Here is a 16,238-nt window from a genome sequence, read left to right on the forward strand (position 1 = left end):
ATTGTGGGGGAGGAGGGGATTTTTTTTTTTTTTCTCCCATCACGAAGGTGTAAGAGATCTGGCTCTACAGCTGTTTTCCTCAAGTAATGGCAATATATCTCTGTACTCCTTTTCTCTCTCCTGCCCCACCTCTCAGCCCTGCCCCAAACTCCATGAGCCCCTCCCTGGCCTGGGCGCTGCCCCGCCGCTCCCCACCCACCACCCCCCACCCCCCAGGCCAGTTCTCACCGCACCGCCTTGTGCTTCCCCCCACAGCAGCCACAGCGCTCTCCGCAGCGCAGGCAGCCGCGCAGAGGCAGGTAGCAGCACATGCAGGGCACAAAGAGGGACAGAGCCAGCAGGGCCAGCCAGCGGGCGCAGCAGAGCGGGTGGGGCCGCCGGCCCAGCGAGTCCTCGCACGAGCACGGCTCCCAGAACTCGCCCTCCGAGTCCGACATGCAGTGGTAGAGCAGGCTCTCCGCGCACCACACACACGTCCACTGGCGCAGGCAGCGCAGAGCAGGGTCCGGGGCGTCCCGGCAGCGCCCGCGTCCGTTCTCCGAGGCGCTGAACACCGACCGGCAGTACACGCAGCGGGACGAGCAGGAGGAGGAGCCCTGCGGGCACGGGCTGTCGTCGTCGGGAGAAACCGCGTCACCTCCCCCGGAGGCTCCGCCCCCGCTGCTGCCGCCTCGCTTGCGAGTCCGGGAGCGGGGTGTGGCGAGCGAGGTGTGGATGCAGCAGGGTGAGGGCGAGCCTTTGCCCGTCTCAGGCGGGGAGCCGCCGGCCGAGGACGCTCCTGGCGCGGCATTGGACGTGCAGGTGGGCGAAGAGCGCCGCTGAGAGCCTTTGGTGTCCAGCCGAACAGTGACCTCACAGCCCGTGGTCCCCACCCCCGCCAGCTCCTTCTGGAAGCGCACCACACACAGCTCCGACTTGTCCGGCCCACCTCCCACCACCACACCACCCGTCAGGCCCCCCACCTTGGTCCGCGTGGCCCCAGCTCGCCGGTAATCCTCGTAACCCCGCGAGCCCCACAGGTCCTTGCATGGGTCGAGACTGCGTAAGTCACCCTCCTCCAGCAGGGAGATTGTAGGGGAGAGGGGAGAAGAAGCAGTAGGAGCCAGGGGAGGAGTGGGAGGAGCAGGAGGAGGAGGGGGCGGGGCCGGAGGGTTCAACACGGCCGTTACTTGAGCGAGCTGGTGCTGGGCAGGCCTTGTATGCACCTGAGCAAAAGTAAAGCGACGAAAACAAGAGAAAGGGCAATGAGCACCATAACGGAAGATCATCCACATCCGCACAGGTGGACCTGAGCTGCGATGTCAATAGGTGATATCAGCAGAGTCCTCTGTGACTATCATACAGATGCAGCTACTGTTAAAATGAGTCTGCAACCAGTGACAGCAGCTCGAGCATTTGCAGAACTGAACGGTATTTGTTGTTCAGCGTGTGTTCTTGCTTGCTCTTTGATGAGCAGGTGAAGACAGCTTTACCTGGGCAGGGGTGTGGGTGGTGCCAATATGCCCCGCCCCATACCCGAACTCCTCCGCTGCAGAGCGCATAAAACAGGTTGAGGAGGACTCGCTGGTCACTATGGTGATGGGCTTGGGCAACATCTCCTTCCTGCTGTTGGAGGACGACTCACTGCCTGTGTGAGACTAAGACAGACTGCAAATCATCAAAAGTGTAGATCCAGCTATAGTGAGTGCCAACAAGACACACATTAGACATGCAAACCACAGAAACCTTGAGCTGGAAAGCCTATGTTCATGCAGCCCTATTTTATAGCCTCCCACTCTCACTGGATGTACACACACATGGTTGTTATGCTGCTCCGTGTATCTAACTCTGTCCCAGCAGCTGTAAAATCACAAAATAAAAGTCCTTTCTGCAATCATTAGTCAAACATTTACTTGAACTGGCTACTATGTGGTGACATTGTGATTTTGAACTTTAAAACAATGAGAAAAAGTAATCTCAACAGTTGGATCTCCATTGAATCGTTTCGAGATTAAATTGGTCCTAAAATCTACAGGTTATGTAAAGACACTATATGGCTTCCCCAAGAGCAAAGTAAATGGGCACTTTCACAGAGCCTGTGAAGTAACCCTCTGCTGTCCACAGGAGGTTCAGATGTGTACTACTGTACTCATTCTATGAGGGCTAATGCACATAAACTTTGTATCAGATGTAATCTGTTGGAAAATTTAGTGAAAAAGTGGAAAGGTGATGTAGGTTTATCTTCAGGGTCTACAGGGAATTCATTGTAATACCTGTCCAGGAATCGCAATCAGGATATATCGGAGTACATTGATTTTCTGGGGTTTCTTCATTTGCAAATGATGCAGTTTCATATGAAACCTTTCAGTCTAACGTTTTCACTATTAAACTATTAACTAGCAGACCATAAATGAAAATCAAAAGCAGAATTACATCTTTGTTTCAAATATTTGCCAGGTGGATTTGGAGTAAAGAAAGTTAGGAAGGCTTTATTTTCCTCAGGCTGGCTTTGGCATAAGTTAGTTGATACAGTGGTGATACGGTTTATAAAGAAAACAGGAAAAAGACTCACTGCTTGACCATCGTCTTCAGTGTCTCCCTCTTCTGGTGTGGACGAAGAAGGTGAGTCAGATCCTTAAAAGCACACATGATGGAGAAACACAAAGTGATTTCAATATTTTCTTGTGAGAAACTGAACTGGACTATATGTCATTGCTAATCCTAACAAGGAATTGGTAGCTGTCTGTGTGTGTAAAACCTAACAAAAGTTAGCAGTGTTGCAAAAAAAAAAACCAAACCTCTGATTTTTGTAATCCTGATTATATCATGTTACCTCTGTCCAGCTTGTCAAGGACACTTTGAAGGCCTTTCTCAAATGAGACGGCATCAGCTGGACTCTGGAAAGTCAGGCCAAACTTCCTCTCATCCACACGCCAGTGGTGGAAGATGGGATTCACCTTGTTGTAGACCAAACCCTTCTGAACAGCACACTCAAGCACGGGCTACACAAAGAGAGGTGGGTCAGTGTGGGTCTGCCAGTGGGACACCACCTGTCTTCTTCTGTCCCACACTACAAACAACTCAGAGTCCTCAGCAAAGCAACAACAAGACAGGCATAAACACACGCACACACTCACTGCTCGATCACGCAGCCGCTCCCCACGGATGACATATTCCCTCCGTCCTCTGCCTTCCGAGCTCCGCCCCTTACAGATGACGACGTGGCTCAGGCCACCGCCTCCAAGGGGCACCCAGCCGCCACTAGAGTCATCACGTGTCATCACCACTGCACGGACACGCACACTGTGGGGAAATACGAGGTGTGAGGACACAGTCTGGTTAAGCATGAAACTTCCACACACACACATTTATGCACCTATACATATGCATAATACACTCACACACTTAAGCACTTACATAAATGTACATTACACTCACACACACACAGTTAGCAACCTACATATATGCAATAACTCTCTCTCTCTCTCTCTCTCTCTCTCTCTCTCTCTCTCACACACACACATTATATTCACATAGTTAAGGACCTACATATATGAACATTACACACTCTCTCTCACACACACATACACACTTAACCTACATAAACGCATGTTACACCCAGTTTACCACCTACATATATACCCATTACACACACAGACACACACGCTTAACCATCTACATAAATGCACATTACACACATACATTTACACATTTATCTAAAAACCTATATACACATTATTCATAAACATGTGCTATACACACAAAATCAAAATAAACAACGAACATAAGAAAACCAGCAAGAAAGAAATCAAACAGAGAGCTGTAAACCAGCACACTGCCTTGGCCAACAAGAAGAGAAGGTAGTCTTGAACAGTGACAGTAAAAACGTCTATGGATACTTCACTGAAAATGATAACAAGAGGTGCTGCGACCACTATAGATGCTTTCTCCATTACTGTTTTCTTTGTTGTTAGAATAACACAGCCACGAACAAGATGAATAGTCATTTTTTTTTAATATTTAACGTGTTTAAAAAGACACAAATGTTTTCCGTTTGTGTCCATTTTAACATCAGTTTTATCCCGAAAGCCCAGCCAGGAAGGCACGATTGTATCAATGACAGGAAGCAGCACGGGTTTTAATGGATGGTCACGTGGGCGAGGTAAACGTAATCTTGTTTTTAATACATGGACTAATTTATTCTTATCCACCATTAGCTTTACATTGTTGGCTCGAATTGATCCAACGGGAGACATAAAGGGTGAATGTGTTCGCGTTCAGGCGAAAACGGGAATATTTCAGTCGGGCTGAACAAGGAGATAAACACTGAATAAATGAATGGCAACGAGGAAATAGCACTTAAAGGAAATAATCGTGGAGCCAGCTTCAGATTGGCCCTAGTGAGGAGCGAATGAGCGAGGGGGAGACGAGAAAGCTTCTCAGCTTTTCTCACGGAGATATATCAATGAACGCGCCCATTCGCCATACGAGGCCCGTGCTATGAGCCAGTACAGCCACGCTGGAGCTTGAGTCATTTTTCCAAACCAAAAGGGCCCATTAAAATCATGTCATAATAAACGCAAATAATCACATGCATGCACACATATATACATGTATTTTTGATTTAGAGGTTCATCAGTATTACGCGCTGGTAATTATTAGGAGACACTGCGTTCGTCTTTCTCCGCGTATCATCATCACACATACGCACTCACTCGCACACCCCGACATCCACTGTTTTATGAATGAAATATAATCAAACTGGCCGATTCCAACGGAAATGTTATATTAGAGGGTATAAAAACATAATCGTGAAGAAGAGGAAAGATGAGTGGGTGCAAGGATGGACGGCGAACACGAGCGCTGGGGGGAGGGGGCGACATGAGAGAAAGAAGAAGAGGAGGGAGTTGAGGAAGAGGGGGAGAGAGAAAAATCACATTTCATTCATAAAGTTTGGCTTTAAAAATCATAATGAAACTCGAGACACGTTGATAAAAATTCACGAGGCAGTCACTCCTCTTCCTTTCTATTAAGCTCCATCCGCGAATGTAATCCGTAACGCGAGGTTGCCCGAAAACACGCCATATTTTGTTCATTTTTTCTGTAGATTTTCACATTCCCTGACATATTTCATGGCTACATGGATTCTCCACAAATGTTCGAGACAAAGACGTACGACTGCCCACTGCGTATTTTGAAGATAAAACACAAACTGGCAACCTATTTGTCTTTGATACGGCATTGAATATTTCCTGTACAAGGTTTTGTACACTGTGGTTCACATGTTGTCAAATTATTTGCGTTTTCAAAAATGTTATTTTCATGGACGTATGTAGAATAGGGTATACACTGTTGATAGCTATCACTACGTAATAGGTTTCTTTTTTAACCAACTACACCAGTTGTAAGCGCATTTGGTGGTCGTATGACCGTCTTACAGTCCATTAGAGGTTGTACAAATGAATCTGTTTCACAGCCCATCTGTTTTAGTCCGTTGTAATGTTTGGTCAAATAAAAATGTAAGGACTTACTCGCCCTCCATGGCTCGGTGTTGCTCGCCGCTTCGAGCTGGCTGCCCCCCGGTCTCCTGTCTTTTTTATCTCCCTTCTCACCAGAACACACACGCGCGCGCGCTCACTTACTCAAACACACACACACACACACACACACACACACACACACACACACACACACACACACACTCACGCACGCACGCACGCACGCACACACACACACGCACGCGCGCGCACACGCACGCACGCACACTCACTCTCTCTCAGTCGCACTCGCTGTTCTCATTTTCTTATCTTTTCTCTGTCCACCTTTATATCGTTTCGGTGTGTCAGGATGGGCTTGAGATTGCAGCAGCCATTTTCCGCTGGCACCAGCGGCAGCATCCTCCCGCCCGCTACCTCCCACCTTCTCTCTCTCTCTCTCTCTCTCTCTCTCTCTCTCTCGCTCAATAACTCCCTCCCTGTTTCTTTTCCTCGTACTCTACCTGCCGCGATCCCTTCTGACCATCGCAACACCAGATCATTCTCCGGCGACGACACCTACAGTCCAAGACGCATTCATATAGACCAGTTCCTCACGACACCGCGGGTATCGCGTTCGTACATATTTCGTTTGTGAGGTGCAACATTAAATGTTCACTGTAAGCCGTCTCTACAAACTGGCAGGCTAATGTATGCGGGCGACTAATAAATGAGCTTGGGCTAAAGTAACGCGAGAACTAAAGTTAAGAATCTAGACAAAAATATTGTAATAGCCCAGAATAACCCACTAACCAGTGAATATAAAGTAATTATCCAGCATTTAGTGTCATAACTAGGCGATGAAGGCCTTCTAGTATTTACTGCCTACTCACAAAATCCATAAATCCGTGGCGGACAATATTATTCAGCACCTTGGACAGCTCCCTCTCTACGACGCAGAGCTGGCGGAGCCATGATAGAATTCTCACTAGTTTCCACTGGGCTGTCTCCATTCATCCCGTTCAACTCCCATTCATGTTCACTCGGAGTCAAATCAAATAGCCTGCCATTGATAAACAACCACTGCAGATTAACGCGGTTTTGTATTAGTAGCCTGCATTGATTAACCTATTTATCCTCAAACAAAAGAGGCTACATATGGACGATTATAAATATATAAACATTCTGGTTTTTTGTTTTGTTTTTTTTTATTTTATCATGGAGTAAGTATTAGGCGACATTATTATAGCACCTACTGGCATAATGTATCCAATGAAATCTAAGTCAAAATAGCCTATGTGTATCAGTGTGTAGTAGCAATGCGTTGTAAGACCGGAATTTATAGCCTATACAATCTGTGCACGAGGGCAGTTTATTTTCATTCGAATTTCCGTGATGACTAAACAACGTTTGTAGAATTCCTTAATGTCGCTTACTGTGGCGTCCTATTGAGGAAAAAAAAGCTACACAAGCTACAAAAAGAAAGAAACTTAATGCCAGCTTGCTAAACGTCTGTGAAATAACGTTACGTGCTTCTGCGAGGTAAGAGCTGTTCAAGCCTGAATTCCTTTATGACAAACGTAAAATATGGCGACCTAAACTCGGTTAACTTAGTTAGGCTAGCTAAAGCTAACCTAGCCAGATAATAGATTTTTTAATAGTTTTTTAATTGTGTGCTATCCTATTTGATCATGCATATGAAATGTAATTAAAGTAATATTTGTTTATAAAATACAAGAAATAATTTTGTACTATTATTCAATGCAGACTACTGTGCAGTCCGTTAGTATTTGAATAGTGAGAATTTTTGGTCTTTGTTCTCTACAACAGGCTGGATTTAAAATGATACACTGGGGTTAAATATATTAGTAACTAACCTGCAGTGGTTTTTAAACACAATACCTAATTTCGAGGAACCACGTGTAATTGACATTCTAATAAATAACATGCTTAGTACTTAGTGGGTAAATCCTTAGTGATCAATGACTGCCTGGAGTATATGAGCCACTAACACTGATACCAGATGCTGGGTATCTTTTCCTCGTGATGCACTGCGACTTCCTGCTTGTTTTATAGGCGTTTGCGTTTGGTAAGTGCTCTCAGTGGTGCTTTGATCTGGTTGAACGCGAGAGGTTAAGATGCTTGTGTTCACTTTAGAATTCATCCTTCAACCTCATGTTTGACAGATGATGAGGAATGTAGGTATACCAGTATATAGCTATCTGTTTTTGGGAGGTATGAGGGTTAAAGTAGTTTGCACAATATTTTTTTCCTCTAAGATAATGTAATCTTCTGTGGTCTGCCATGTTGTTTACTTTTTTGCTGTGGTCTCGAGTACTTTCTCACTTGAGTCATTCTTACTTGTTCCTCATGTTTTTGCTATGTCTCTATTTCTGGTGTTCAGTTTCGTTTTGACACATCTCATGTTTTTGTTATGTCTCCGATTCTGGTGTTCTGGCTCATTATAGCCTGTTTGTCTGGCAGTAACAGTGCTTTGCAATCCCACAAGCTATTTCTTCACAGTTCACTCAGTGCACATGTGCATACTTTTAAATTAAAACTTATTGTCTTCATAGTTTCATTGTATGTAACTTCATATACAATATGATTCCGTTCAGGCACTAAATAACATTGTACAAGATTTCAAATACTTACAGACTGCACTCTGAGACTGTGAGAGCGTTTGTTAAAATTAGCTACCATACTAGCTAGGTAAATTAAGGTGTGCTATGCTTTGCTCCTCCATATGGAGACTAATGATATCTGATATATCAATAAATGAATGAATGAATGAATGAATGAATGAATGAATGAATGAATGAGTGAAAAGCGATCCATTTTGAGAAAGACACATCAGATGGATTGATGCTCACAATGATTCATGTTGGAATATTTATGGCAGAGTAACTGGGGAAGGATGGGGAACAGCCAGTCTGAGCAGGAGAAGCAAAAGAAAAGTTTAGTGGAGAGGAAGGAAGTAGGGACGAGAACCCAGAGAGGGAGAGGGCCCCAGACATATGCTGAGAGAGGAAACCCGAGGAGAGCCATATCTAAAGAGCTGACACCAGCGCAGGCCTCAGCAGCACCTGAGCTCCCTCAGCAACTCAAACACACACCTGAGCTCCTGCAACAAATCAAACACACACCTGAGCTGTCTCAGCAACTCAAACACACACCTGAGCTCCCTCAGCAACTCAAACACACACCTGAGCTCCCTCAGCAACTCAAACACACACCTGAGCTGTCTCAGCAACTCAAACACACACCTGAGCTGCCTCAGCAACTCAAACACACACCTGAGCTGCCTCAGCAACTCAAACACACACCTGAGCTCCCTCAGCAACTCAAACACACACCTGAGCTCCCTCAGCATCTCAAACACACACCTGAGCTGCCTCAGCAACTCAAACACACACCTGAGCTCCCTCAGCAACTTAAAAGCACACATGAGTTTTCATCTTGTGTGGGCCAAACTTTATTTTGCCCCTTGCTGCCAGTTACATGCACCAATCCATCACAGTCCTCAGCCTGTCCTGTGGGCAAAGACACAGCAGTCCTACAGCCAGAACAGACTGTACCATCTATCTCTAAAATCCAAAATACCTGCCATGAACAGCAGTTGCACAGTCTGTCAGAAATCCTCTTTGATGCTTCTAGAAGCAGCAGCATTGCTGCATCATCTTGTCTTCAAAACTCTGTGCCTGCACCTCCACCTGTGCTTGCAGCTTTGGTCACACCGAGCCTTTGTAACACAGCTGCTGAGCAACTTTGCCAGCCCGCTATAGCACCCAGGTGTCCTTGGAAGGAAACTCCAGCTATGCCGATTGAGGCATCTCCACCACCTCGGCTACCTGGGACAACTCAGCTGCTGGAAAAGACAGACCACACCTTGAAAGTGACCAACAGGCCTGTGACCACTGCAGAAATTCTCACTGCACCATATACAAATACACCAGTGATACAATCTAAAACAAAACTACAAGTATCATCCAATACCACAGCCACAAAACTGGAGAGCAGCGATAAGTGCACCTGTGATAAAGGAAGCAAAAAATGTATTTCAGAATGTGCTCATTGTTCGGGAAAACCTGTGAATGTGGAGTGGCTGAACCTCAACCTGCTTGCTCAAATTGACTCCAGGTGGGATATGATCTGTAACTGAAGTTTAGACAGCAACGTATTTTGCTGAATTTGCTGGATGGTTGGTATCTAATTATTTTCCAAATAGGAACCCAAAGGATGTGGTCTGTTGTGATTCCTTTGAAGTTCAGACCTAAAAGGAAATTTCAGAATCATAAGAGATATTTTAAAACAATATATTTTCACTACATTTTTCTTCCAAGTCAAGGTATCATAATGCTCCAATGTCACCCTGAAGTAAATATGTGTATAATTTTACCAATTAGCTATTCCATTTCAGGAAGTGTGAACTTGAACTTTATCCATCACTGCATGTCACTGAATTATGTGTTTCAGCATGAAACAACAAAAAAATGTCTACTAAGGTTAGTGTAAGTGGACTTGTTTAAAGTCCTCCAATTGGTTTCTTTACAGGATTGAATATTTTAAGAAACATGAAGTTCTGCCCAAGCCCCAGATGCAGGCAGCGGTGAGGAGAGCACTAAATGGTATTCCTTACCAGGAGGCTGTCAAAGGTGCATCTCCAAAGGTCAACCCTTCACGCCATGAGGGAAAGAGGAACCAAGTTGTGAAGAAGGCCAGATTGAGCAGACCAACTAATAAGCAGTCACCTCAGTCCAAACATGCTCAGTCTGCTGTCCTAACTCCAGTACCCAACCAAAGAAATCCTACCAAAGGAGACACCTTGAGATGCTCCCCGTGCTTGTCTTCTGGAGGATCATTCTTAGCGAGGAAGAAAGGAAAACTCACAAGACAGAGTAAATCCACGATGGCAACAAAGACTGAAGAAATTTCACACTGTGCTAATGATAAGGAGAGAAACAAAGATGCAGAAATGATGGTTCACACAGAGGTCACTGGGAGTGCAGAGAAGCAGACCCCAGCCGTCACCTGTGCAGCTCACACTAATAACACATTTGTTACTGAGTTATGTCAAAGGGATGACACCTTTGGCGCATCAAATCAAAACAAATTTTCACAGTCCTTCAACTATGTTTTTGTCCCCGAGTTTAAAGAAGGTCCGGTCTACATGTTTAGCCGAGTCACCCAATTTTCAATGCCTCAACCTCAAACCTCATTTTCTGCAGCAGGTGATTCTTCCTTATTAGAGCCTTCACATACACAGTCCACAACTCTTCTCGGTAAGGCCTCAGAGGATGTTCCTGAAGACTTGATGGTTTTCTCCAACTTTACCGCCACTTCAGAAACTGCTTGTGCAGAACAGTCACCTGAAGTCGAGCTGGACATTTCTGAAAATTTTACCAGCTCGTCTGCTGCTCTATACACTCAGACAGCAGTTAGGAGAAAACACCTCAGCAAGATGGAAGCACACACGAATGCACAGACAGAGGCAGTGAAGGAGATGACAACACAGGAGGCTGCTCCTCCTCTCGCTCCTATATCTCCAGAGCTGACATTGCATCCAGAGGGTCGCTGGCATCCCTTCACCACTGACACGGTGTGCCCACGCAGGGCGTGGTGCTCTCACAGAGGCCTCCCTGTGCTTCCACCCAACGTCAGACGATGGTGGGCCACACCCACACAGCCCCACCCATGGCAAAACCTTAAAGAACTAAGTTCAGGGCTTGACATACAGTCAGTAGAAAAGCTAATCTATTTTAAATAGTACAGAACTACTAAATAAAAACTTAACCCCAGTGTATCTTAAAAGTAAAAAAACAAAACAAAAAAAACATCTAACATACAAGTAATAAAACTAATGACTAATGCACTTCATTTTTTGCCACTGAATGTTATGATTGTGGAACTTACTGCCTCTCTCTCTTGCATCAGGTTTGATGTGAAGCAGAACTACCTGTGTGAACCACCCTGGGTAACTACGGCAACACTGGCTGCCTCTCTTGCTTTAAGAGTGAGGCAGGAGAACAGAGAGTTATGTCTGTGGACATAACATCTCACTGCTGAAAACAGACTTGGTGCTGTGGACATATATCTCTGCTGAAAGAAGCCAAACACAGCATTTACATCTGAATAAAAAATCTACATGTGAAATGCAATTTATTTCTTTGCACTGAGATGGTGATTAGTGGATTTCAGAGCACCAGACCTACACAGAGTAAGGTCAAAAAAGAATTTTATTCTTAAGAATTATCATTGTTTGTAACAATTACTGAAATAAACAGCTGCATTTTTTTTGATCAAGTAGAATTCAGCCCATTAATGGGTGCCAGAAATGACCAATTAAAAAACACCCACAAATTTTCACAGCAACCCTCTTTTGGTTGCTAGGATACAAGGCAGGGGCATCTAAATGTGTAGTAATTCTGCAAACATTCTGAGGGCAACAGTGAACAAGTCAATGAGTCTTTGGCTTCTGACAAAATTAAAACTTGCACAAGTCAGAACCAAATTTTATTTCTACTTTTATAATCCATCAGAAACAATGAGACAAAAACCCTCAAATGAATTACACATGGCAACTTGTAGACATTTGACTACACACCAGCATGGGCTGCTGCTTAAGTACTTGTTCCTCAGCGATAAACTGTGCATATGTAATGCAAAAGTATTGCATTTTATGTCACACAAACACACACAGACATACTAATCAAGAGTCCTGATTTCCTCATGTCCACTCAGACAGGCACAAGTGTTTAATAGAGGATAAAACAGTTTTAAGGACCATTCATAGCCAGCAAGCAGAGTAATCCTTTAATGTCTGTGTATGTATGTGTGAGCACCGGTGTACATAAATATTACTCTGGGGGTATAAACGTTGTTTGAGCAAAATGGATTACTATGTATAGATGCATGTGTGTGTGTGTGTGTGTGTGTGTGTGTGTATTTGGGGTGGTGAAAGAGGCCTCCTTTGTGGTTGCACTACACAATCATCTCAAGCTGTCTTGCATATTCGATGACCTGCTGGGCCAGCTCTGTGGAGGGGATAGTCACTTCCTCTGTGCGCTGTTGCTGGGAGCTGAAGGAGTAGTATCCATCAGGGCTCTGTGTCCAGCCCCTCTACAAGGAACAACACACGAGTCAGCTCAAAGCTCTCCCAATGGAACTATAAGCCTGTTTGGCTCAGACATCATTAGCATTCAACACAGAAAATATACATAAATGCAGAAAAATAACTTATCCAAATATAATGTTTAAAAATGATTAAAAACAAGGTTAACAGTTTAACAATAATGTCATTCAGTGGCTTAAGCATAATGCCTCAATTTTTTAAATGGCACTGCCTGTCCACATGATTAGAATGACTCCAGGAAGAGCAAAGACATGTGCAGGCTAGGCAGCGTGAGCTTACTTTCTTAGCATATTCAGTCATCTTTTTTGTAGAGGGAAAGAAAAGTGCCCTTGTGGCCTCGTTGAATTGTATCTGCTCGTAAGCCTTCTCGATGCATCCTGCAATCTCATCACTAAAAAGGAAAGGTCAGAATATGGAGCTATTCATGTACATTATGAAACGCTTATACAGAGTGATCACCTATTTTCTACAGCCAAGTGCAACATGTAGAGAGCCATTTGTAAATATAAGCAAAGGACTGTGTGTGATTAGCAGGGGCCTTTAGCTGTGACTCTTCCTTTACAATCTTGCTCCAAACACTATCCATATGATAAAGAGCTTCAATACTACACGATCAGTGGAATCAGAGTTTCCTAGTCCTGGAAACGACTGCCTAAGTTATTAAAGCCCCATTCAGAATTTAAATCATTAAAGCCCAAGACTTAAGTTAAGTTTTGATTTACCACTAATATAGGAAGTTACACTAAAATGCACAATAAGCTAATAAATGTTCTGTGTTCAGAAATGCAGGTATTCCAAAGGTTGCTCTGGTTATTATTTGCTAACCTGTTGGGTGGGAGTCATAGGAAAGCCCTATAAAACAACTTACCGGATAGTATCAAGAAGAATGTCTATAAAGAAAGTGTAGCTCTCAGCAGGGATATTTCCTTTCGCAAGAAACACCTTGTTATAACTGCCCTCCATCAAGTACTGAAGTAAAGATCAAAAATCAGGAGTCTTTCTGAGGAACCACATAAACGTAGCACAACACAAGTGGTAATATCTGATGTCATAACAGTGTTTAGCCACTCCTGTCACATAAGCCTTGAGTTATCCAAGTTAACTCTGTTCCAACACACATTCCTCACCTGCTCTAAAGAAACTGGGTGTCTGATGTACACATTGGTCTGGATGTCTTTAGCACTCAGTCTCTCTAGCTCTGTATGAAACTCAGATACTCTGTTCTGAGAGAGCAGGAAGAGTAGGTTTAGACCCAGCAGCTGGTGCATGTAGGCTGACTCTGGCAATTCATCTCTGCAGGAGGTAATAGGGCGGGGTAACAAAACATTCAATATGGCAAGCACAAACAAGCAAGAAAAAAGGATGACTGTTCCATTAATCTAACAATTATTTAAAAAAAACAAAATGTAATAGATTTTTAATTCTAAATTGTAAGGCGGGAAAGTGTACACTTCCACCCAATACTAAAAGGAGGTCAAGTTGCAAAAGCAAGTGTGAGGAATTACTTGTAATCAAAGTAATAACACTTCAGCTGAGCCAGGTATCGCTCGAAAGAAGGAATGTCTTTTTTCAGGATGCTCCACAAAGCTCCAATCTCCAGCACATCTCCTGCAAACCCAAAAAGCTGGAGGTTACTCGGCCACAGTAGCAATTACTGCTGGCAAGAAAAGTGCTGCCTATCTTCCAGGAATACTCACGAGCCAAGATAAGCTGCTGCTTGGTGAGTTTAGTCCCAGTGGTAGGCAAGAAATTCAATTCCAATAGAGAAATCTACAAAGAAACAGAGGAATCAGATTAAAGTGTGCATATGTATCTCTATACCATTATCCAAAACGTCATTTTGCTAGATATATTGTTTTACAACACAATATTACAAATTTAATACCTACCAATCCATTTGTACTACAGTATGTTACACTGCTGTAGCGTTAACTAAATTACGATTTACTACTCCCCAGAATCTTCTTCTCACACACAGTGAGCGATTCTGTTTCCTTGCTGGATTTCTACCCGAAGCTTCACATACAAGGTATCTCAATGTGAATATCTAACAATGCATAACTAATACCATAAGGGAAATTTATAGCGTTAAAGAGGCTGATATTAATATGTTAATCTAAAGCTCGGGTCTACTTGAGCTACACTTTATCTTTCAGGGTGAACTTGCGTAAAAGAAAAGGGTAAATTCGTGACGTAGACACAATAAACGTATTTCCATTAAACAACGAACATCAGTGCACCTACACAGAACTGGGTAAATTCTGCGTCTTCTAAGTTACACTCTATTCTCCAAACTCATATAGCTTAGCAAGCTAGCTGGGGTTCTATCTAACTACCAAACTAGCTATAAGTAGCTAAGAGTACGTAGCTAGGTAGCTAGCTATCCATCAACTCGGGACATAAAAACATGAATACAGTTCACCCCATTAATTCAAAGATACATCGGTCAATCACATCAGTGCAGTCCACGTTCTTATGCCAAATAAGTAACTAGCTAGCTAATCTAATAATAGTGGATGACTAATGACTAGTTAGCTGGCTAATTTGTAGCAGCTAGCACAACACGTCTTCAGGCATTTTGAGAAAGTATTTCCAGATCCTTAACTAGGATTTTGTTTCTCTACTATTGAACAAAGAGTCAAATATAATACCTTGAGTTTGCTCAGTATCTCTCCACATTTGTTTAAATTCGGGTTTTTCTTATTCCATTCAGCTTTCAACGTTTCATACAGTCCTGCGGTCTCTTTCAACACAGACGCCATGGTGATTCTGCAAAACGTACGACACCGGTGCACACACATACGGCGTATAACTGTCGTGAAATACTGTTGTTATGGGAACGAGGAATCATCACCAATAGATGACGCTCTACCCTTATAGTCCTTTTAAAATTGTTAGAGTTTTGTACTCAAGTGACCGAGTGGTTGTAATCTTCATCATGTTGACTCTGGTGGCACAATAACCTGACGTGCATTCCTAGTCCAATTGCAAAATGCCACAGAGCTTTTTTGTGGCACACTGGGTTTAGGGGAGGTAGGCCTTGGTTTGAGAAGTTCCCAGTCGTAGAGAAAAGGGTGATGTTTCATTTTCATCTCAAGAGATATAATGGCGATTCTCATTCTAGTCTGTGGATACTGTATACAGAACATTCTTTTATTGCCATTGTAAACCTTCACCGAGCTTAGTCAAGCCAAAGAGTTATATGTTAAAAAATAAATGAAATATTAAAAAGACATGCGATTAGTAAATGCTTTAAAAGGCGCCGATTCGTGCTAGTTTACAGAACCAGGACGAGCTGAAAGTGACAAGCGGCTTATTTTCAACCGTACACTTGGGACCTAAAAGCTTACGCGACTTAATTTGCCCACTGGCAGGTGTTACTCTACCAATCCGGTGTTAAAACTGTGTATGTAGCTGACACAATACTAAAATTTGTTTGAATGAATAAATAAATAGAATCTAAAACAACAATGTGTTATATGCGGATCAACAGATCCCACGTGGTAACAAGCAGCTCTAGAGTTATTGTTTTTATTTCACATCAGTAACGTGAAATAAAAAACCGGGATAAATAATTCCAAGCCACACCCAAACTGTATACAATTCAAGCGCAACTTTAAATTCCACCTATCACAGGGCATAAACAAAACGCT

At 43.6% G+C, this 16,238-nt stretch overlaps 2 protein-coding genes across 2 annotated transcripts; both read right to left on the reverse strand.

The window, feature by feature from the left end:
• Positions 1-224: 224 nt before the first annotated feature.
• spred3 (sprouty related EVH1 domain containing 3) lies at positions 225-5,585 on the reverse strand. Its single transcript, XM_035525433.1, is given in 6 exon segments — positions 225-1,205; positions 1,473-1,675; positions 2,464-2,613; positions 2,813-2,981; positions 3,117-3,282; positions 5,511-5,585. Coding segments are annotated over 6 exon segments (1,680 nt in total). The 5' UTR covers positions 5,522-5,585.
• Positions 5,586-11,671: 6,086 nt separating this feature from the next.
• On the reverse strand, positions 11,672-15,380 carry psmd8 (proteasome 26S subunit, non-ATPase 8). Its single transcript, XM_027023664.2, has 7 exons — positions 15,237-15,380; positions 14,283-14,355; positions 14,091-14,193; positions 13,713-13,878; positions 13,454-13,554; positions 12,865-12,976; positions 11,672-12,572 (listed from the first exon to the last, which is right to left on the reverse strand). The coding sequence occupies exons 1-7, from the start codon at positions 15,345-15,347 to the stop codon at positions 12,435-12,437; spliced, it is 804 nt and encodes a 267-aa protein (XP_026879465.1). The 5' UTR covers positions 15,348-15,380; the 3' UTR covers positions 11,672-12,434.
• Between the last annotated feature and the right edge of the window lie 858 nt (positions 15,381-16,238).

This window comes from Electrophorus electricus, chromosome 4 (assembly GCF_013358815.1).
Source record: "Electrophorus electricus isolate fEleEle1 chromosome 4, fEleEle1.pri, whole genome shotgun sequence".
Classification (NCBI taxonomy): Eukaryota; Metazoa; Chordata; class Actinopteri; order Gymnotiformes; family Gymnotidae; genus Electrophorus; species Electrophorus electricus.

Coding starts and splice junctions, on each gene's coding strand:
- psmd8 (XM_027023664.2), bottom strand. CDS start 15,347: ATGGCGTCTGTGTTGAAAGAGACCGCAGGACTGTATGAAACGTTGAAA. Junction 13,879..14,090: donor TGTTATTACTTTGATTACAA/GTAATTCCTCAC, acceptor TACCTCCTGCAG/AGATGAATTGCCAGAGTCAG. Junction 12,977..13,453: donor ATTCTTCTTGATACTATCCG/GTAAGTTGTTTT, acceptor TTTCCTTTTTAG/TGATGAGATTGCAGGATGCA.